This window comes from Dicentrarchus labrax, unplaced genomic scaffold (assembly GCF_905237075.1).
Source record: "Dicentrarchus labrax unplaced genomic scaffold, dlabrax2021, whole genome shotgun sequence".
Taxonomy (NCBI): domain Eukaryota; kingdom Metazoa; phylum Chordata; class Actinopteri; family Moronidae; genus Dicentrarchus; species Dicentrarchus labrax.
The window spans coordinates 13,679,881-13,703,568 of record NW_026136720.1 but is presented as its reverse complement, the minus strand read 5'-3'; the positions used below and the strand labels follow the sequence as shown (position 1 = coordinate 13,703,568).

The window sequence follows — 23,688 nt, the reverse complement described above, 5'->3', positions numbered from 1 at the left end:
AGGAGTGGAGGGCATAATATTAGAACCATAACAGCACCGGCCCACACCACACAATCATAAACCAATTTAGGGCCATTCCAGGCAATTTCCTGGGGGCTTCCACTTGTGGGAAGACTTCAATAAATCACACAGACAACAAAGGGAATATCTATTTCTGTGAAAATAGAGGGCACTATTGGGTTATGTCCAGAGGACAGAGGAGGGTTGCATTTAAAGACAGGTTTAAATAAGAGCAGTGAGAGTTTAAAAACATACCATGTGCCGCTGCTGTGCCCGGGTTTTATGGTATAATGTGTAGCTACCGAAAATGCAGTTAACTCATTATAGCTAATAGATTTTTCATGGAGTGTGTGAGTCTAGTCTAGTGAGACAGCCACTGTAGGTAGGTCTTGTGCTTTTTTACGTGATCTGATGACTCTATATTAATGACTATATACCCTGCCCTTCATCCTTTATATGCACAGCACTCCATAGCTCAGCACTATTCTCTCTCTTTCAATCTGTCACTCAATACACATACACACACGCACAATATTTATAGAACAGCAGGGTCAAAAGGAAGAGATATGAAAGCATATCATTCCTACACAGGTGAAGTGCACACCTGTCAACTGTCATGTAATCAGAATCAACAACACAGTACTTATAGTGAATAGTTGACAAGGCTATAGCCTTTTGTTTTACTGCCAGTTATTTGTAGAGCTAAATTTAAATCTTTTTTTTTTAAATAAACACAGAAATAAGAGCCTCTGGTATTTCAAAATCAATTGATTCAAATAATTTTGTCAAATAGAAAAAAAAAAATTACAACTACTGTGTCACCATGGTAACAAAGCCAATTTGTCCTGCATGGACTGACCAAGCTTCACATCGTTTAAGGCAGACCTGCATACCTGCTCCACATTAAATGACCCCTTGCAGGTATAAGTGAAGAGGTGACAAGAGGCTGTGAACAATACGATAAGCACGAAAATACTTCAGTGAAAAACACCAAGCGCCCTCAGCTGCTTTTTAGTCACTATTTTGTTTAGTGGCAGTTTAGTTGTTGCTGTTATGTGTCTGCTATATTTAAAGTGCATTGCCAGGCCATTTCTTTCTGTCCCTGGGCACTTCAGAAGCAACAAAAGTGTTTACAGTGTGCCCACTCGAACTGGATGTTGAACTGATTGATACAGCCTTGAAAAAAATATACATTGAATAAAGGTTGTCATTTAAGTCGCTGGGTTAAATCTATTTATTTGGTTATCAGATGAAAATGCAGTGGTAAAGAGAGATCATCAGCACTGCTGGAGTGCTATCATATATCTCATGGAACATTTTTTCAATAGATCAATAGGAATCAAATTAAATAATGAATTGCACTGCATCTCTTTTGTGCGAAGCTGCCTTTGGGAACAGAAAGGAAAAGGATAGGAGGATAGAGAGAGAAGGAGCGAAAGGGAAAGAGGAGGGGAGATTATCGCAGGCATGGCAGCCTGTGTGAGAGGCTTAGCCTGGCTAGGCAGGGAGGTGGAACCCTGTGAATTCTAATGAACTGGCAAGACTCCCCCAAAACCAGCTCCATCTCCATGGCATGAGGACGACAGGAGGGAAGGAGGAGGTGATTAGGAAGGCGCAGCCCCTCTCTAGCAAACCAAACAGAGCAGGTCATTTTCCCTGTGATAATTATGGCCATAACCAGGCATGAGGGATTGGTAATGGACCTGCTTATTCTTCATGCCCTGCAAAGGCAACCACTGAGCCTGTCAAGGGGAAAAGCATGATGATGTGGGTTTTTTTTTTCTGTTGGTAGGGTGACTCTGGTAAGAGTTGCAATGGTTGTTGAAAAGGGCAGCAGGGGAACTTGGCCTTTGAGGGAGAAGTTAACGAATGAACTTCATTATTGAGGAGCATACCAGGGAGACCCCCCGGAGTGTGTGATGTATTACCTAGCGTCAAACTTGCACACTCCCCCAACATCACCAATATAGCCCGACATCAGCTCTGGGGGGAGGTAGGCGTGTAAACTAAAATAGTTAACCTTCTGGCTTAAGGCTAGAAGAAAAGAAGAAGACAGCGAAAACAAACTATGATGTACAAGATTTGCATCCATACATTTGTTTTCGTTAAGGAAAAAAATATTTTAAAACCATTAAATCACTCAATATTTCCTCTTTTTTTTAGACATGACAATTTCACCACTATTCCTTCTATTGAAACACCAAATGAATAATGAGGCAGAGCCTTTTCCTGTGACTGCTCAGCGCAAAAACCCTCAGAAGAAAACTGTTTTAGCTTAAACTAACACATATTTAATGTTCTCTCTGTGACTTCAGGTAATGCAGTTGGTCCGGTGAGGCAGTCCAGATCAACGCAATGTAGATTACTCTCATTTATTAAAAAGCAGCTCTGTTCAAGCATGAAAGTAACTTTTCCTAAGTTCTACGAGCTTTATAAATACAAGTGACCCACTGGAGGGACTAATGTTTTCCTCAAGATTGAGGGAGATCTTCAGGCTATGTGCGACGCGCACCACTTAGCCTTCCCCCTTCCCCTCTTCCGCCAGGCCTGGATGGAGTTTCTCTATGGTGGACGGGACGAAGGAGCTCTTTTACTGAGCGCACTCTCAACACTTTTACTCTTGACTTATGAGGATGCCATGGGTGCAGGGGAGTGATTCATCACTGGGTGTGCTCCTCTTGCACCCTCACACATTAGTAATGTGGTCCGCTGAGGAGAAGTCCTGTCATCAGTCTGTACCTGGACCCTCTGAACAAGGTAGGTCAACAGGAGGCAGCAGCAGCTGGCCCACTTTTAGTCTTTCACAGCACCTTTAAGTTTCCTCCAGCTCTGCCACAGCTGAGCCTGACGGACACACCAAGACCAGCCTGGTCAAGGGGAGACACTGCCTCGGTGCTGTAACTGGTGTACTCACTATATCTGTTGACTCAGTGAAGCTTGTCCTCCCAGTGCCCAAGTACAGCAGGCCAAAAAATAGAAAAACAAACAAGAAATGATTCATAGTTTGGATGAAAAGTTCCCAGACTTATCCATCTGAAACCGCCTGAGGGAATTTCATCACAAGACTCCGTAGTCTTCTGTAATACAGCCGCAACAAAATAAGTGGCAAACACATGATCGTCTGTTCTTTCACAAAATATAGAGCCACTTTAAGTCAGCATAAGCCTTTGACCTTAACATTGCAGGTAATGCACATTTAAATACCTACCTCAGTATTCATGTTTGTCATTTTACTTGTGAAGATTAGGTGTAAAAAGGCTATTTGAAACCAAAACACAGGATTAAGGGATAATGCTGCTCTGTGTCTTGTGAGTCGACCTTGATTCTGTAATCCAGCACAATACTGGAGAACAGCATATTTCTCTCTCTTGTACATTCAATACTCTCACTGTAGAACAGCTCATTCTGATGTAATGGCAAAAACATAATGGCACCACGCTGAAAAAGAATGTAATCTGAATTAAGGGGAACTTCTTTGTAATATCTGTGTAATAGAACTGGAAATAATATTACAAGATTACAAGAAAAATATTATTGACAGTACATTTACATTGATTAGATATAAAAGGAGGCTACATGAAAGTATGAGCTGACAATGTTGTTACACAAAAGAGAGGAGAAAAAATACAGACAGTAAAAAAAACAAAACCCATAAGTGAATTGATTTGAATTACGCAGACCTACACTTTAATGACCATGGTGAGAAATGAACATGATCTTTAAAGTGAAACAACCTGCAGTCAGCCACGGTGTTATTAAGGACTGTGCCACTTAATCAGAGAGGACACCAATTTAGCAAGGAGCTAACTATGCAGGAGGGACCCCTCTGTGGCAGCAAACACATTATAGTGCATTGTGTCACCTGACTTGCACAGGTACGCAGGCTATACATGCTCTCCTCTCTTTTCCAAATCTGCCTTATTTTCCTGACTCCATATCTCCTTTCCTGTGTTTTTTTTTTCCCTTTTCTTCACCCTGCCGCAGACACAGTAGAATGAAAACCTGCCTTTGATGTCTGGGATCCTATAATGCTGAGCAGTAGAAATCCGCATGCCTGTTATCTGTAGAATCTTAATGATGACGGCTAACTTCACAATGGGTTAACCACATCTCTCTGTTCTCGTGCTGCACACCCACAGAAACACAAATTAATAGCAACGTGGAAAAAACAGAATTTCTCTAATAAAGCAGATTCAACAAAACATGCACAATGCGATCAGCACAAATGTCAATGTATAATATCACCAAGAGCTTTTGTGAGCACTTCTGCTTTCTTCTCTGTAGATGCAACTTTTTTTCCTACTTTAGTTTCTTAACAGAACCACATTATTTGTCAGAAACATATGATCCTCACTTCAAATTTATCTAATTGAGTTTCAATAAACATTTGATGCTGGGTATGTAAACAGTCTAGTTTGTTGTGTTTTGTCCCAACACATTTAAAAAAATATTTTTTTCTTCTTTGATGCACTCTGTGTGACGATTATTATTGATCTTGAAATGGTGCTTACAAGATATTTCAAAAGAATTTTATTATAGGGAGCATCTTACTCGTAGCATGGTTTATTCAACAACATTCTTCTGAATAATTCAGGAATTCAATTATATATGTTAATTTTACCCGCCTTTATTCATGCATGATATTGCATCAGAATTTTCATATCCATAATGGAATATTTCTGACAATAGATTTCTTTTTTGCTCCGCTTGAGTTTAGTATAATTAGTCTCAAAGTGCACTTCAGTGAGAAGTGAGAACGATCAATATCAGATACATGCTGGTCAGAAGGATAAGCTCTGAGTACGAGAGGAGGGTGTATGTGTATGGCGGCGATTGAGGAACTTGATGATGGCACAAGGACATTTAATTATGGCCCCCTTCTTAAAGCTCCCCCATCAGCATCAGTCAGGATCATATCTGGAGGAGCTCCATGACCTCCGCCTCTGTCGCCCTCCATGAATCAAACCTTTCATTACATGCTGACACTCTTGTCCTGCGCTGAGTGTGTGTACACCATGGGAAAGTGATGAGGCATCAGAAACCTGATGAGTGACTGATAACCTGCGCTTGTGCAAAGGCTGGCTGACTGTGTGCCGCAGCGAGCATGAGGCCGGCCGTGCCCTCCCAGCCATGCCAACTGCTTCGCCTGGCAGACGCCACCATCTCAGCACAGCCCTCGCTCCCTGGTCCCTCTCACCTGAGGTGGCAGACAGCCGGCAGAAGAGAAATCGCCCACAGCAGATGCGGCCACTTACTTTGGCTGGCCCATCCAAGCATTGTGTCCTTGTCACATGTCACTTACTCTTGTTTTCTGGTCTGACAACACTTCAAGACAGGGCCTTTCAGTTTTTGGTGAGACACAAAAGGGAAAGGGTGAGGAAAAGCTGACAAGGCCTCTCTTTGCTCTGGCTCAAATTCTCTGAAAGGGCCGGCACCAAGAGAAGAACGAGATTAAGAGCCAACAAAAGCAGAGTACCCCCACAAAAAGCTGCCGTGCACCCCTATGGTTCCCCTCACCACTCTTCTCCTTATAAAACACCCTGGGCCCCCAGGAGGTGATAAAAAGAAGCGTCCTTACCCACAAAAACGTATGCAAAGAAAGTGCATGTACAAAGGCCATTTGCAATTTTACAAAATGGCAGACATAATGCTTTTACTGAAAAATGAGGGCCTGCCATATTGTGTTGGGGAGGAAAAAGTACGGCAGCAGAGGAAAAATGGAGAAAAATCATGCTGGCCTGGTTTACGACAAATAGATAGCTCTATTGATTTCCCTTTTACAGTGACTGTCCATCCCTCACTGTTGTGATTACACTGACCTATTTCAGAAAAAAATAGCCGTCTATTATAGATTAAACCAAAATGTCCAAAAAGAAAATACTCTTTTTGTGGAACAAACAAATAGAGTAAGATGAAACATAACCTACAGTACAGAGGGAGAAAAAGATTGTGTCAATTTAAGCGTTCAATGTTGCTCTGGGAAAAGAGGAAACAACGAGTTCTAGTACCATGCTGAGAATCAAATAACTTTCCACAGGAAGAGCGGCTGTGCTTAGTGGGGCCCTGCATTGTCAATTTCAATTCTGACAAAAAAGGCAACAACATTAAAATGATTGCAATATTGCTTAAACAACATATATACATAATGCCAATTTTACAAACTTAAAAAAGAAATAATGTTCAGTAAGAACAACAGCATATAAGATTTATTGATTACTTGATAATAATCTAATGTACTGTATGTTCAACTGTATTAGGTTTTTGACTCTAATACACTACAGCACGGTTCAGTGTTGTATGCTTTGTGCTGATGATTCCTCTGTGTCTGTGTGTATTGCTGTGTGTGCTCGTCCTGCTCCACTATGTCTGTGCTGTGCGTCTCACTAGACTATCTCTCTCCGCGTAGCTCAGGGGACTCTGGCTGGCTGATCTTCATTATCAGCCCTAGCTTAACAATGTACTGGATGCACTTCCCACATGAGTGCAACTAACAAATCCCCACAGAGCTGAATCAAGGCAACAATGTGATGAAATACCTTCAAACAACCACTGAGCATGGAACACTGAGCTATGCAGAGACAACTCACACTGCCCTGGGCGATTCCACAGGAGTGCGCCTGTTGCCAAGCAAAATTAGACAGCAACTGGGACATATTATTCTCCTAAATTGGCAATGTACAGCCCTATTAAGGTCCATAAATCTCATGTTTGATTAACTAAAAATACCTCATCTCACAGAGCCAATGTATTACCATTCTACAACTCAGAAATCCATGCGGGATCTGCCATGTCATTTAGAGGTAAAGCAGATGCTTTACAGGGGTAAAAGCTGTCATTGTGCTATGTGAACACAGAGAGCATTATTAGAATTAATAATGCTGTTAGCATATTTTTCCAAATATACACGACACCTCTTTTATGAGAGAAAGTTAAAATCCACAAATGCATGAAATCTACAAACCCTGGGATAATAACTTTGACGGAGTCTCAATGACTGATGACTAATTTCAGTGTAACTCTGCACTGTGTTTCTAAGGCAGTGCAGAAGAATCTAAATCATCTGGTTCCTTTAAAACAGATTGGCTGTACTATTACTATGTGAGTGCAGATCTCTGACGAGAGAAACTCAATACAAGCTGCTAGCAAATAAATGAAGATGCAGGAGCAAGGCCATGTTTCTCAATCAGTGTAAGGAGTCTGTCACCACAATGGAGATAAATATAGGGTAAAAAAAAAACTGGGACTCTCTACAATGTATCTGTAAGACTGAAGAGAGGAAGCCTCGTCTGTCTCCTTTTTCTCTTTTCCTGGAGTTACATTTGTACTACTGCCTCCCTCTGGCCACTCTATTTCCAATTTAAACTCTCACACACTACATATGGTACACATTAATACAGGGGGTTGGCAGAATAACACAAACACCTGTGAAATATAATGAAATCAAATACAAATAGCAATGCATGAATAGTGCTTGAATAATAGTGAAGTGTTCCTTTGTGATTCTTCATTTTTTCTGAAAACTGCAAATTCAGGTCTTTGGTGATATTTGAGGACACATTTTTGGTGTTTCAACACTGTATTTTAATAAAAAATAAAAAATAAAAAAGTGTTATTTAGACATATGTACAATTCATCTTGTATTATTATCTTGTCTTTTACAAAGCAAACTGTAAAAAATATGCAACTTAATGTAGTTATATAAGTCTTTTTCTTGTTGTGTATCATAGCCTGAACAGTCAGTCAGACAATTAGTTCATTGTACATCTACAGCTGCAAGAGAGAGAGAGAGAGAGAGAGAGAGAGAGAGAGAGAGCATTAGCTCTTGGTAATCAGGAGATCTGCTCTGTTAGAGGAAGAGCATCCTGGCTACACGACCTGTGTGTGTGTGTGTGTGTGTGTGTGTGTGTGTGTGTGTGTGTGTGTGTGTGTGTGTTAGCTAGCTCTCTGCTATTTGAGCCGTGAGACAGAGCCCCAGACGGCTGATGGTAGATTAGAGGTGAGACGTCTAATCTCAGTGTAATCAGCTGCTGCATCTGATACTCAGCTCCACACCATCTCTCTCAACAGGTCCAAACAGAAACTCATCTCGAAGCAACACAGACTTGCTGAGGTAGGAGAAGGTGATGGCGTATATCTGGTGTCCACCATCAAAGTGAGAAAAAAATAAAAAAATAAATTTAAGCCTTCTTAAATCTTTTTCTGTCATTTCTTTTTGGAACAGGAAGTTTTAGGGATACATCAACTGATACTAAAAGTCCACATAACAGACCACGTATAAAACTGTCAGTGAAATGTACAGGAAAACCACAGCTGACTTCTTGCTAAGAATTACAGCCTTGTGGTACAGAAAGTGTTGGCGTGGGGCCGCCCCTTATGGGCAAAGAAGAAAGAAGGGAAGACAGAGTGAGAGAAGAGAGGGTGCTGCCTCAGACAGACAGTAAATCTACGTAAGTCCTTTTACCAGCCAGAATGGGGAGAGTACATCACAGTCATTGGCACAATGATATAAGTATCTGTTTTCATTTTAGAATACTTCACCTTCTGATGGCTCAATGATTAGTCCAGTCGGGTGGATGGAAGAGGAAAGTAAGGGAAAGAAAGATGAGAGAGGAGACGATAGGAGAGGAGAGAAGAGGACAGGATTGGAGAGAAGAGGAGAAGAGAGGAGAGGAGTCTGCCAGTGAACAGCTGCCCCTGTAATTTATATTGATGAGGGGACAGGCATGGCAGGGAGCTTCCAGCAGTTTGATCACTCAGGCAGAGTGGGGAGTTAGTCAGAGACACGGCCCATCCCTGTGGTCTGGGTTGGACTGGGAAGACCTCCTAAACACACACACACACGCACACACGCGCACACACGCACACACGCACACACACACACACACACACACACACACACACACACACACACACACACACACACACACACACACACACACGCAAGCCAGCAGTGTGGACTGGTGTAGTGGGGAAGCCAATGTTTTCACTCTGAGAACAGAAATAGATCTACAACCTGACTATAACCATGTAGGGCAGAGCAATCTCCCTCATTATTACTCCACCAGCCATATAATCACCAGCCTTCTCTGAAAAAGACCTTCCCTCCACAATCTCAATGACCATTAACTGGCCCTTGAACGTCTTCTTGTGCACACAGCTCTGACGAGGTTCTACAGCCGTTTCCTGTCTTTGAGGCACAGCAATCAACTACTTGTTAAGGGGCTTTACTTTGATTTCCTCACATGGACACAATTTGAATATTTCTCACTGAAATGAGACAGCGTAGTCCAGTCTCTGCCCAGGGCTTTGAACCCAAGACTCTTAAATCATGCTCTTTGATTTGAGCCCCCTTCCGGTGTAGAGGTGCTTAGCGCCTTACTAATTAAGATAGTGGGGCGGTGGATGGTGGGTCAAAGCGTTTCTGTTCTACCTTGAAGATATCCTGACACAAACACGAACATGCACACACACACATCAAAAAAAAAAAAAAAAAACACTCCCATAGCCCCTCCAGACAAGCAAATAGCTTAACACACAATCATGCTGCTGTTTTGACGGGGCTGTTTGAGTAAGGTAGAGCTGTCTAGCATAAGAAGATCATATCCTTTGCCCTGCTGTCTGATGTAGGAAAGAGCCAGGGTGTTTTACAGGGCAAGACACAGCCTCTCACAATCTGAAGCACTCCGACCGCTCTTACAGAAAAGCCCTCTGGCCGTCCCTCTCCACAAGTTTCATCAGAGTGATCAGAGCAAAAGGATAGCCTTCAGGGCTAGTTTCTTCCATCCACACAGTGGGGTATGAACACACGCATAGATGTACACACAGACACAGACACACTGTAGTACACAACACAAAAGCGTTTTTACATGCCTTTTCGATTGCACTTCACACATGTCAAAAATACAGTACAAATCTCTTGGAAATCATTGATTTCTACAGGTTTGACTGTTCATCAATTCTTCATGAGCAGAATGAAATTGAAAAGGCAGTGTTGGTTAGAAAAGGCAATGCCTGTGTACTATTGTTGTACTGCACAAAGAAGTCTTGCATCTCACATGTGAGACATGTATCGCACACTGTCTCTGTATCTTTCAATTCCAGTGATATGATCTGTACTTGAACAATACAAACTCTTGGTAGTTAATGCACCCTCAGAGGTTACAAACCACCACAACACCACATCCGTGTTTTTCAGCTGCAAGGCCTTGCAGAAAACAAAGAAGTGCTTCAGCACACTGTCTGCTTCAACTGTGCAAGTTTATCAAACAGTCATAAGACTGCATAGCATTTTAATTTCCTCTCTGGGGTTATCACCATATTCTCTCCAGGATGAAGAAATGCGACATAGTGAAAGTGGATGACACAGATCTAATTGAAGGTATTGATTTATTACAATACTAATCAGAAACACTGTGTGAATACGCACTAGTGAAAGAAGAGTCAACATAGATAGAAACACAATGATCTAATTTCCACTGTAACCTCTACACTGACTAATTTTTCTTAGAATTAAATGACATGTTAACAGCCTTAAACATGTAGTACAAGAGGAATAAAAAAAAAAATCTTTGTACTCACAGGTATGTGTCTTCTTTGTTACTGAGATACCTGCAAAGACAAAACAAACAAACCATGAAAAGATATATGAAAAACAACTGTAAAATACCCAGCACAAACCATAATTTACATTTCTGCTTATACTGTAGCTAACTGATAGTGATGATGGCAATGAAGAGGTAGACCCTGTGGTCGAAACAGACTGTGACTGTCCAAGGTCACTGACGTGGCAGGCAGAGGGCAATTATGTGTGTAGGCTGGTGTCTGACCTACGGCCATGCTACATCAACATTCACGACAAGGTGGCTGAAACTCTATTCTCTGCGGGCAATGAATGAAAAATTATACTAAAAACAAACAACATTTGGAATGCTAATGTGTGTTGAGCAGCCACACTGATTGGGCCTGAGTGCATGACCAGGCCTGTGGCCCAAAGTGGGATAGGGGCACTTTGACCTCAATGTTAGTTAGTAAATGTTTTATTTAAACAGGTCTCAGAGATTGGGACCTCTTTTTCAAGAGACTGTGTACATAAAATGTATGTGAAAGCATACAACAAAAGTATAATTTAAACACAAATTAACATACACAACACCAATTAAGTCAGAATATAAAGAAAACAATTACACAAACATTTAAAAGATCAAAGCCTGATTTCTGCAAAAAAAAAAAGGTTGCTACATAAATTCATTTGTACTGATCATTGAATTTAAAGCTTAAGATTGGAAAAAAATATACAATGGCGAGTGAAAAATATATCACCATAATGTGCAATGCAGTCCACTGTGATGCACAGAATCCTGAACTTTTTAAGTCGAAGGAGAGGCTTATGTCTACAGACAACAGTGAGCGTTGTCAATTTCAGAACCTCAGAAAATTTACTATTTGGATACCATTAGTGGTGAAATGCAAATTAGAGATCTTGAAAGCAGCATCCACTTTTTCAATTTTTCATTCATTATGGTGCCATATAACGTGGTGCATTACAATGTGGAGTGGCACACATTATACATATCATTCATATATTGTCAGAATGAAAGAGGACTCAACACAGACCCCTGTGTTACACCTTTGGCAATTTTCCATACACATGTGCCGGCTTTGCCAGACTTGGTTTGACAGAGCACCAACTAACTTTGCATTTTCACAACAACAGGGCTACTAGCTTGAAGGCGTGTCTTTACAGGGAGAGACTTGCGATGGTCAAGGGAGCTCAAGATTAAATTAAAAGAAAGTGTTTTATTTTATAGATTATTGTTTTATAGAAAAGCCGCGAACTAACTCTGCTCCGATGATAAACATTTAACTTCCTATACATTTTTCACAATATAAATCTCTGGTTATTTTGTTATTTAATAGCTGTTATTATGAAGCAGCAAAACCAAGAAGTGTTGGGTTTTCATCAGCAGTAACTAAACACAATTCCTACAGCTGAAAAACCGATCTGAAACATAAAAATAAAGCAGATTTCTGAAAGCACAAACAGGAACACAGTAGAAAAACTAAACTTCAAACCACAGAGATTCAGTTAGAAGATACAAAAGTACAGACAGCTGAACACTCAGAGACTGCCTATCTGCTCTCCTGTACAAACAGAAGTTGAGTCTCGCATGTATTTTGAGGGGGAGAAGAGGGTCTTGGCCCCGTTTGGAGGTGGCACAACTTGGCACGGCCAAAATGCTAATAGAAAAGCCCTACTTTACTAACTTTAAGAGTTGTTATTTGTACCATTGCAAACAACAACAATTACGTCCAGACAGACCATAAAAAAGTTCACTGTAAAAATAATCTTCAACTTAGAAAGATAACTTTTTCAAGAAAATGTCACCATCCATGATCTCAAATGCTTTGATAGGTTGATAGGCATTGACAATATCACGAAGCTGTTACTGTGCTATGACATGGTCGACATGACATGACTCTAACAGCACTTGTTCCAAGAAAGGCCTGTGGTGCAGCCCACTAAAGAGTCCAGTATTCTAACCAGGTAGGTAGTTTTGAATTTGGATGTTAATTATTTGAATCAGTGAGACAACCTGTGCAGCCCTCTGTACATGTGGATTCATGCTGGATCTAGAAGTAAGGTCAAACATAATAGCCAGCGGGGGCTACAATTAAATGAGCACTGAGGCGTAGAACAGGAAGGATCTAAATTATTCTCATCCTTTGACTTCGTAAAATTGAAACTCACCAGTTTACTGTAACCTTCAATCTGACAGTGAGGTTTGAGAGATGTATGGTATGCAGAAATGTATAGTGGTGGATGTAGAAAAAATCTGATAGATGAGATACAAGCAGTGGTGTGTGTATTTGCAAACTGCTTATCAAACAAGTGTTTAGACTGACCAGTGTGAGTCAGACGTGGCTGAGGCTGAGGTGGAGCTCTGCTGCTACTGCACATGCTGCCCTTCCTCGCCCCTTCGGGTGTCAACTCACCGAATGAGCCACTTCGGTTCTTGCTGGGGCTCCGGCTGCTTCTCCTGTCTGCAACATTGCTCTAATGCCCCAGGAGCCTGACGCGGACGAGCGCACAGCCAGCCGTGGTCCCCAGCGGCCCGCTGGATGCTCATGCTTTGCAGGGCGATAGCACACTAATAGATCCCACTTGTCATGCGGAAGCAATGGCTAATTTTTCTACAGCTTGCATTTGAAACTCGGGGGACGGCGAGCTGACATGATTCAATAACTCTCTGTGAAAAAGGCGTCTGGCCGGAGATAACAATGTTTCAGACACGTTTGAGGGAAAACGAGTCAAAGAGCAACGAGGGGGAAAACAAATAAGCCCTTCAGCCTCCTATAGACATACACACAGAAACACATAACTGATATCAACTCCACTGAGCAGAAAGAGGGAAAACAGTCACCTAGGGGCCAGCAGTCTGTGATGGAGCTCTAGCACTGTTCCAGTGCTCAGGGCCAAAAGCCTCTGTTCTGTCCAACTGTGACATTACGCAGGGAGAAAATAAACAGTGATCCAGTCTTAATTCTACACTTCAAGCAAATGACATGGAAGCCAGCAAAAGCTGATGGTCCATTAAGGAGCAGAGGTGTCAAGGTGCTGTAACACAAGGCAGCAGTAAAAGCCTTTATTAAGGAGTTAACTGGCTCTTTGTTTTGATGGGTAAGACAACTTCTTAAACCATGTAAGGAACATAGCTGGTGCGCTTAGTGGAAACTGTATTAGAAGGAAATAGCTTATAAGCAACTTTTTCCTGGCTTTTTGTCAAATCTTACACTACGACTTTTACAGACACATAAAACAGACATTCTCAGACTATTCAAGAGGAGTCTGGTGACAATTAGACAAAATATATAATTTAATCTAAAGGTACTTTATTTCATATGAAATGTCCATAACTTACAGAAGGTGCAAAAAGTGACAGAATTCAAAATTACTGCTTGCTGCCTGTATTTGTCTTTTTCTGACCTGTTTCACGTGTGCCCTTGTTTGACCAAAGATCTTAAAGATATAAACAAAAATGTTTATGACTCAGGAAGTGAATGAGGGTATGTATACAGTATATGTTTTGCCCAGGGTTAGCCACACAGACCACACTGACAACAAGATGTTCTGCTGTCCATGGTTACTTAACTGCCAAAGTCAAGAAGGAACAATTCATCTGGTACTGTGAAGGATCATGTTTCTACACCTCAGATTTTCTAAAGGCTTAAGACCAACATAAATTTGACTTGAGGAACAGTTTCTTTTTATTTATTACAATGTAATTCTGATACTAACTGACTGATACAAAGTAACTATTGCCTCACTTGAATGAACATACCAAATCTGAATGCTTCACAAAGTCAAATCTATTTAAGGAGGGATATTTACTGTAAAGGTACCCTGGGGATTTTCCAATGTAAACAAACACAGTTTTGTTTACTGGACTTTGGGAGTTTCCTCAGGGCCATGTCGAATGCATTTACTACCTCGTGAAAATGTGCTAATTTGTTTTGAAACCTGCATTGTTTAAATTGTCCAGTGGCCGCCTTCTTCCTCTCTTTTTTGTCCACATTGCTACCTGTTATGGCACGTTACTGACATCAACTGTCAATATGCAATACCCAACTGCTGCAGTCAGCAGCAACGTGTACCATCTCACCCACGCTTGTGGTGTGAGAGTGTATGCTCGTGTGTGCATCTCAACAAATAATTTCTCCACGGTGCCCCTACTGCTCAAAAATTCCACAGCATACCATTAGATGGTTTGTTTATAAAAATCTCCACTAGACACGTACTCTACCTCATTAAAAATTCCATAATCTATGAATATTCAAATGTTATTAATTTCTAAAGTTTTCCTGCTGGACACAAGATGTCTCCTACCTAAGTCCAATCTCAGTGTATGTGCACTGGTGGCTTCAAGTTTCTACATCACACTCACATAAGTAGCATACTGGACTGTTTGTGATGTCACAAATCATGCTCATATGCCTGCCCCTTGATATCTGATTTTTAGTAAGCACAGAGGAAACTTTTAACAGATTAAGGTGAAAACATGCTGCCAACTCTGTCAAACTCTGCACATACATCATTCTGCACAGTGAAACTCAAACATCCAACTGTAGGAACAAGAAGAAAAACATCTTTGAGTGGAGGGGGTCTTTAAGATCAATAAAACCAGATTCACAGAAAGATATGAGTCATATGTAAATTTCAAACTTCAAAAAGAAACAGCCAACACAGCCAAAACTTGAATTTGAGTATCATTGTGTGTGTGTGATAAGGTTCCCTACCACAATATGTTCTAAGGTGCAGAGAGAAAACCACTTACATCAGCAACGCTCATTTGGCCTGTTGCTATGCAGGTTAGAGGAAGCAGGAGGGGCGGGTTAGTGGACCCACTTCCTCCTCTATGTGTCATTCAGAGCCCTGTGATTGGAGGTGGCAAGGAGAAGGGGCCACAAAGCCAATGAATGAGTCAGGCAGTGAGAAAGAAGGAGTTAGCTCTGGGCACTGACATTGGCAATGCCTGCCAGCTCATGTCTTCTCCACTGGATGGCAGGTTCAGAGGTCAGTGTGGAGGTGAAGCTCTCCTTGGCTGACAAACAGGCTGCTATAAACATGGTTACAACTTGAGGATCGCCTTTTATAAATGTCCATCTGCTTTGTAGCCATTATTTATTTCAGTAATCATAGGAATCAAAGTTAAAAGACAAGTCTGTAGTCTGTATGAAGTTGCAGCTGAATTCTAATTTCAACATTACCATTTGTCACAATGGAAGGAGGGACAGTTGTCACTGTGTAGCCTTTGATCAGTCATAGTTTCCCCTGCATCGGTAAACAATTCAGCACATGTTATCGTGAGACATTCTCTATGCTATAGAGAAAGATAGGCACTGTGCAGATGACTTGAGGTTAACCTCCACCACATCTATCTGCAGGGGGGCACATATCCTGTAAACATGCCACTTAGACAGGAGGAAAGTGAGTCTGGGGTTTGGCAGCCACAGTGCTGCAGCCGGCTGTGGAGCACCGTGCCATCGCAGGCGACTCAAAGTGACAGCGCTGTAATGAAGTCTGAGGCGCATGGCAGGCTGTACGTCATAATTTCAGGTTCCTTAAAGCCTGACAGGGAATGATTATCATGGATGGTTATTGTCACCCTGCCTCCCTGGGAGACGAGGCGTGCTCTGGGGTTGTTGCACCGTGACATTCAAAGTTACAGTCTCCTTCATATAATGGAGCTGTCCTCTCAGCGCGCTAATGGGAGCGATCCATTTAACCTGTGCCAGAAACACACAGACGAGGAAGTTCCTAATGCGAGGCCTCTCCCGTGGGGACGTCACACTCCCCCCCTGGCTGCTCCCTTCCTGCTGCTTGATTCATTGACTGGCGCTCCTCACTTATCCTCATTCACTGTTCAGTCTGGGGAGACAGGGAGGCTCGCTTCCTGCCGCCTGCTCCACATGCCACTGCTGCACGCCCGCCGCACACAAGGACACAGCCGGTGCAACAGACCCAGCTGCAGGAAGAGCCAGTGAGGGCCCAGTGAGGGACGAGCTAGACACCTACTGGAATTACGGGTCAATACCATAGGCCTTGGGAATGCTAGCAGTATACACTGTCTACTGTTAATAAGGCCTTTTTGATAGAGAAAAACCCATCAGATAATAATGAGATGGTTTGGTTATTGCCCTGTCTTAATGATGGCAGTTGTACGGGACTGTTAATTTTAGGCTACTCCTGAGGTTGCTGGTTAATGATGGTGCCTAAGCCATGGTCATCTTAAGAATGATAGATGCAGCCACATTCAGTAGTCCATCTTTTGACTGCTGCCGCCTGCCCGACTGACAAATTGCTGCTACATTCCTGAGAGAAAATAATTAGAAACAATTAATGTGTTTCTCTTCTTAGCCATCACAGAGCTCCAAAAGCAGTCTCAATTGTTTAGGAAACATGTTTTGCTCTGATTTATGGTGCTGTATTTTTAAGAAATTCAACACAGTATAAATTCAGGCATGAAGGAAACTAGAATATTCAGTAGGTGACTTGTTTGATAGTCTGCTTAGGCAATTCATACATTTATTTAAAAAGATCTCTTAAAGTAATGTGGTGGGTCAGACAGTATAAAACACAGCCAAAGTACAAATATATGATGCAAGGTTACTCTTGCATTAATGCTCATCTCATCAAAAGTCATAAAATAAGATGGATGAGCTGAATCAAGGACCTCTGTGCTGTTCTAACTTTGGCAGTCTTTGTGAAGGCCAAGTTTCATACACAAAGTCATTTAAACAATCCTCCCTTTTGCAGTGACATACTTAGCCTTATTAGCTATTATACTGCTATAAACTATACGTGCAAAAATTTAATGATTAAAAAAGCACAATGATTCTAATCAGCTGCCCCCTAATATACTAAAACACTTAATCCATGGAGAGGCCAACTCTCTGGGGAGGCTCAAGAGAAAAATGACTTCTCTGTCTCCAGGCGCTGTTATTTCTGGTCATTTCTAATTGGTTTTAACTAAAAGCAACCACTCCGAGACTCCACAGGTTACTTCAATGCATCGCTATGGAATTGTCTGCAAATAGAAGATATACATCCAAATTAGTTTTAGAGGACACCACAATTGTCTTTCAGAAGACGAAAGGAGAAAGGGCAGGAAAAAATAAAAGCATACATGCCTTATTGAGAAAGACAAGAAGTTGGAAGATCCCAGTAGAGAAGCTATGTTATCAGGGTGACCCTGAGATCATAGAGGCCCTGGCTGACTTGAGGTACCATGTGACACGCACCTCGCCCCCTACAAATGTCTCCCAGGCTTCATGTACAACATCTCCCCCCCGCCCTGTGCAGTTCTGCATTGCTGGGCCTGTGAGTCTCCAGGTGAGTCCTCAGTGCTGTTTGGTGGCTCGTGAATTATACATTGCAGCAGAGGAATTGACGTGGCCCAGGAGGGCTGAGAAACAGCAGGCATGGCTGGGAGGCAGATTGAAGACTCTGACGGAATTTTAATTGTACCACAGGGAACGCTGCGATAAGAGCTATTGTTATTGGTAAGACACAGACGCACAGGTTCACTTGGCTGAGAGCTTAAAAAAAATGACAAGATCCAAAGACGACTCAAAGGCTCTAACATGGCACCAACAGCCCTCTTGTTAATGACTATTCTGAGGAGTAGGAATAGTTCATATCAGTGTTGTACTAATATTTATCATTTAGCTCTCTCTGTGCTCAGTATTTATCTGCAACATGCTCCGAGGGGCCGGTGAAGGTTAGCTATGGCGGAGGAGGAAAAATTCTGAAAACATGTACAAACTAAACAAGGAACCACTCATCCAGAAACCACTGAGGCATTCCATTCAGTTGTTTAGTGTTGCGATTCAGAACAGTACTGCAGGTGAAAATCCAAAATATTAGGGTTTTCTGCTGCTCTGATGTTGTTCACTCTGATCCTGGCTCTAGCTGTACTATACAGTAATTCTCCTCTGAGTGCGAGTTGGTCCCAGGGGGCCTGACGGATGCAGGAAGGCCCTGGGCGCTGGTCAAAGTGAGGCCAGGGGCACAGGCAGGCCTCTGTGTACTCTCGGTGCTGGCGGTTCCCAGCCCAGCGGTAATCTCCCAGTGATCCAGCCTCAACCACACATGAAACCCAATAGCCTTTCAGCCCGCACCATAAATAAAGACAAACCACATTCAGCAGACCACCCTGGCTTACTTACTGTTATTGAGCTACACTGGACAGCAGTCTGAATAGGCCACCACTTGGTGTGTTTACACACTTATATATAAAGGCTTTAACTAGAGATATGAAATAGATAGCTTGCCAGATTATTGTTTATTTCAAGTGGGGTAATTACATAAAAACCTCATCTATGACTTTCTATATTTTTTCATTTACAGAATGTATACAGAAAAATACATCACAATTCTCATTATTACAATGTAGAGGTTAGAGGTTGCTCTGCCTCTCGTAGACAACAGTAACGATCCCCAGAGACAACACTTTCTATTCACATTACAATATATTACCTTAGCCCTACACAGGTTAAAATCTAAAGGGGGAATACAATTACCTACAGCTCCTGAGGCATACACTCCAGTTATGCAGTTTTTTACAATAATGGGTTGTAAGAGTATTACAGTTGGCCAATAGAGATGTGCCCCCTTGGGCTAACCTATTCAGAAGAGCTTAAATATTCACAATGCGCTGCACTCTGCAATTAAATAAAGAAAATCTCAGATCTACAGTTTGCTTGAAATTGCTTGTTTTCACTTGTTTTGTTTTTCTCCCACTTTTGTGTCTATGCACGGTTGCAAAGGATGATTCACAGGCCCTCTACTTCAGGAAACCACAGCGGTAGGCTGTTATTGCAAATGTCATTTTAACAGACGGAGTGTTGCTCAAGATTTGTTTATTCAACTCCCCTGTCCGAGCTCAGTATGCATTTCATATCATCTCAAGAATAGTAGTTATAAAGGATGGGATTAGAATAGGTAAGTTGATATGTGCTCTGACAGTTGGTGACAATCTGTTACCAGAGCTGTCCAGGTCTGTCAATAGACTGTACAGACAAGTCTACTTGTATAATCACTGGAGGAGGGGGAAGGAGGGGGGTGGTAGAGCCCTGATGACAAACTAATCTCAGCTAATATCAGCTCTATAAAGGCTGACTCAGACATATATTGGAACCCTTTCATTACCATCACTCATTCAGTCTCAATTCTCATCCTGTAAAGTACAGTACAGCAGGCACTTGTCTAATGAACAAGGGTCTATGGGGAAGGATCACTCTGTGTGAGTGTGTTGGAAGTCAAGGTCCCACAACAGTGGACTCGTGGCTCTGCTGATAAGGACTTGGCTGTAATTGCTCAAAAGGGAGGGAACTGCAGCCCCATTAGGTCTGGTCTTAGCACTTGCCAATAAGCCAAACTGCCCCTCTGAAGCCTCCCATGTAATGAAAACTTCCTCAGAGATGAATTACATGTCTGTCAATCCACTAATTAATATCATGGACTTGTTTTTTTTGCTCCTCCGCAGTAACGAACTGAGTCAGAGAGACAGGGATTGAGGTATTTTCTGAGCACTGGAAGACATAAAGGAAGGAAAAGCAGAGGCAAACTAGTGAGCGCGCTGCTACTGTGATTCACTGCAGTCATGGTCGGCACTTAGTGCAGCATCTATTTTTCATGTATTTCATAATTAAAACCTGCGAGTTCTGTAAGCCCTCCATGCTCCATGCAGATCAAAGGTAGTCCTATTAGCAGGGAGTTCATCAGTAGAGCCACTCTTCCATTTCCAGGCAACAGAGCCATGCTTAAAGCACAAATACCCTGTAATTACACACATGTGTGATAACGGGACAGCCATGGAGCTGGACTATGATTAATAGAACACAGATCACAGTTTCCTCCTCCATTTTCAAAGCTAACACAACAGAGGACTTTACACACGAGGATAACCCATGCGTAGCAGATAAAGAGGTTGATGAAAGACTGAATACATATTTCACACATCGCCTCTTGTGGTGCAGGTGGAGCGTGCTTCAGTTTGTTGCCTTCTCCCTCCCCGCTGCATTCTCTATGTAAATGTAATCGGAGGATAACACAGGATAAAGCTCCGCAGAGCAGAGACATGATGCCTCCCTTCTGCAGGGATAGAGGGGTACAAACCTACCTCACATGGTGCAATCAACAGAGTGAGCCGTGTTGCGTTATTTATTTGTCCCATTGACTCTTAGGTAACTTGACGCCACAGGGCGCGCTGTCTGGATGCATAGGCTGTGAGAGATTATCTCCACTCAGACTGCAACTAGACAGCTGAGAATCACTGGAATATGATCTGTTCTTCATTTACATATAATTATATACAACCTTCTCAACCTTTTTTGGCTTGTGACACTTTAAAACCAAAACAATGTGTGCTTGTAACCCTTCTTCATCTTTATTACATTTTTGTGTCTTGGTTAAATGTAGTACTAAGTGTAGGCTTTGCAGTGTTATAGGAAGCATTCAGATTAAGTAAAAGCAGCAAAACCACTTGTGGTATACCACTACCAGTTCTGGAGTTCTGTTGTAAATGTTATCAGAAAAATGTATCAAAAGATAAGGTATTTACCCTCTAAGGTATTGGAGGGTAAAATTATATTGTTGCAGGTTCATATCTGCAGCGTAATCAGTAACTAAAACATTTCCCTATGAATTGTAGTGGAGTAGAAGTTTAAAGAAGCATATAATTCAAATGCTCCAGTGAAATAAAAGTACCTTAAATACAGTACTTGAGTAAATTTACTTAGTTACTTTCCACCACTGATGCCTTAACCACATCACCAACCACAATTGAAAATCGAACGATAGGCTCATATAGCGATTTAAAAATTATATATCTAAAAAATCTGCCTACTGTATCTTGCTGCTACAAAGCTTCCTGCTGTCAATACAGTTATTCTTATGCCATTGCATAACAATGTCAGAGGAAGAACTTGTGGTGAAGTCATATGAAAGAGGAAGAGGAACTATAATTAGCCATACTAGCATTTGCACACTCATAGGAACAGCAGCTCTGGAGTGAAGAGTTGTTTATGCTTTCTTACTGAAAGCATAAACAACTCTCCACTCCAGAGCCAAGTTAACAGTAGGGAGCAAACCTCTGAACTTCCTCCAGGCTCATGAGGTCAGTTACAGTTCATGGTACAATTGCCCTACACTAACAACTGGACAAGGTAACAGGAAGGGCTGTTGGTTATCAAGTAGGAAGATGACAATACTAATATACACTCCTAGTGTTACATGATAAAAACAGGGCATTTGTCCAGAAGGCACAGCAAGATAACACATCCTACAGCCAAGCGAGGTTACAGAGGACAGACAGAGGGCAGGGATTTTGCACTTTACACAGGGGAAACATCCAATCAGCATCAGGAATCACAATACTAGCCTATAACAAAGGCAGTTCTAACCTTCCCTGTGGTGTTCAAAAAGGTGTGGAATATTACCCTTTTTAAAAAAAAAATCTACATTACTTTATTTTTTATGCAAATGACAACACTGTGGTGTAGATGACCAGAGAAATGGTATTAAGAGCATGAAGAATACACAAAAGGCCCCATAACAGACATCCACAACATAGGCACAGACAGCCCCCTGACACTGCAATGCAATCATAAAGTCAAGAGAGGTCTGAGGTTAAGGCCGGGGAACGGGTCTATACTGCAGCCACAGCCATACATTTTCAGCAATATGAAAGCTTGCAGCCCTGGCCAGCAGTAATAATTAATAGCATAGTCTATAAGCATTCCATTAGGTGCAAGCAGCTGTCATAAACATCTTAATTAATTTACAAAGCAAGCAACTAGGGAATTATGGCGACGTAAAAATCTGCTTCCCTCTGCCGCTCCATAGCACTGGAACAGATCGGGCTTTTAAATTTTTAAACATGCCTTTCATGTTCTCTAGAGCACTAAAAAGCCTTTGAACACTCAGCTTGTTAGGAGATGCACCTAGCAGCCCAATACCTACGGGTCGTCTTGCTATTCTTTTCATACAGTGACGAGAGGTTTTTGGGCTTCTCTTTGCTGCTCTGGCTCGACTCAAGGAATCACTCTCTTCCTGTACGTATTGGCCCTCCCTCGTATTTTCTTTGTCACAGTGACATAACCACGCAGTGTTTTTCTGTCAAAAACTCCATCTGAGCTCTCAACGTTCATCTCGCTCAGTTTGCCAATGTTTCTATGATTTTTTTTTTGGCAAAGAGGACAAACAGCTCTCATTGTCACAGTTACAAATGTTAATATGACATATGTAAATATAACAGCAGAAACATAAAGAAGACTTTCAAATCCAAAACAAAAACCTCCCACTGTGTGTGTGCCTTATGTAAGAGGGACACCCTCCTGAGGATACTGAATGGTGCAGCTGAGGGACAGCGCAAAAGAACGAGGATGCCACTCTTGCACTGCACTGTAATCTGGACAGTAGAGTAGCAAAGGAAGGGTCAGAGTGTTGTGGTAAAAACTCCTCCTTACCTGCTCTCACTCAGAGAGGGCAAGATTAGACTGGCCACTCCATTATAGGAGAAAGGCTTAAGGCATTTCCACTTTCAGAGCTAGGATATCAGCAGCTTCTGACACTAAGCACGGCTGACCCATCATTTTGGAGGGGGTTGAGTGGAGGGGTATCAGCTGTCTGCCCAGCAATACAGTTCAGCCTGGCCTAAAATATTTTTTTCTTACCACTACAGTTTAAAAAGAAAGAGATACACAGCACTCAGAGACAACAGCACAGAACCAACACATCCTCAATATTCACTATCTGCAATTATGAATCAATTTAACTATGCATAATATCCACAGTATGCCATTTACCAAGCGGACATTGAATTTTAATGTGCCCATTACTCTCTGATGATAGCCAGGCATCACATATCCCTTTTTTCTCACTCCCAGTCTAACCTGTCTTTTCCTCCCCATCTCTCTCCATTTCAACCCATGCCATATTTGCTTAACCCAGCCAGTGTGACAGCACTCAATGCTAAAGCACTCCCAAGGCAGATGATCAAAGTCAGCAGTCAATTCACATTACAATGCATTGATTTGATGTTTCCTAACCTCCCAGGCCTTTCTCTAATGCTGCCAAGGACCTTCAGGATATTTCACAGCGTACCTCCTTTCCCAGCTTTTCTCTGT

At 41.9% G+C, this 23,688-nt stretch overlaps 1 protein-coding gene across 1 annotated transcript in view; it reads right to left on the bottom strand.

Moving 5' to 3' along the window:
- The window catches only part of roraa (RAR-related orphan receptor A, paralog a), a 180,543-nt gene that overhangs the window by 50,986 nt on the left and 105,869 nt on the right, over nucleotides 1-23,688 (bottom strand). Inside the window, exon 2 of the mRNA XM_051381895.1 lies at nucleotides 10,579-10,608. Within this exon, the coding sequence (XP_051237855.1) occupies nucleotides 10,579-10,608 (30 nt within the window). The remainder of the gene's footprint in view (nucleotides 1-10,578; nucleotides 10,609-23,688) is intronic.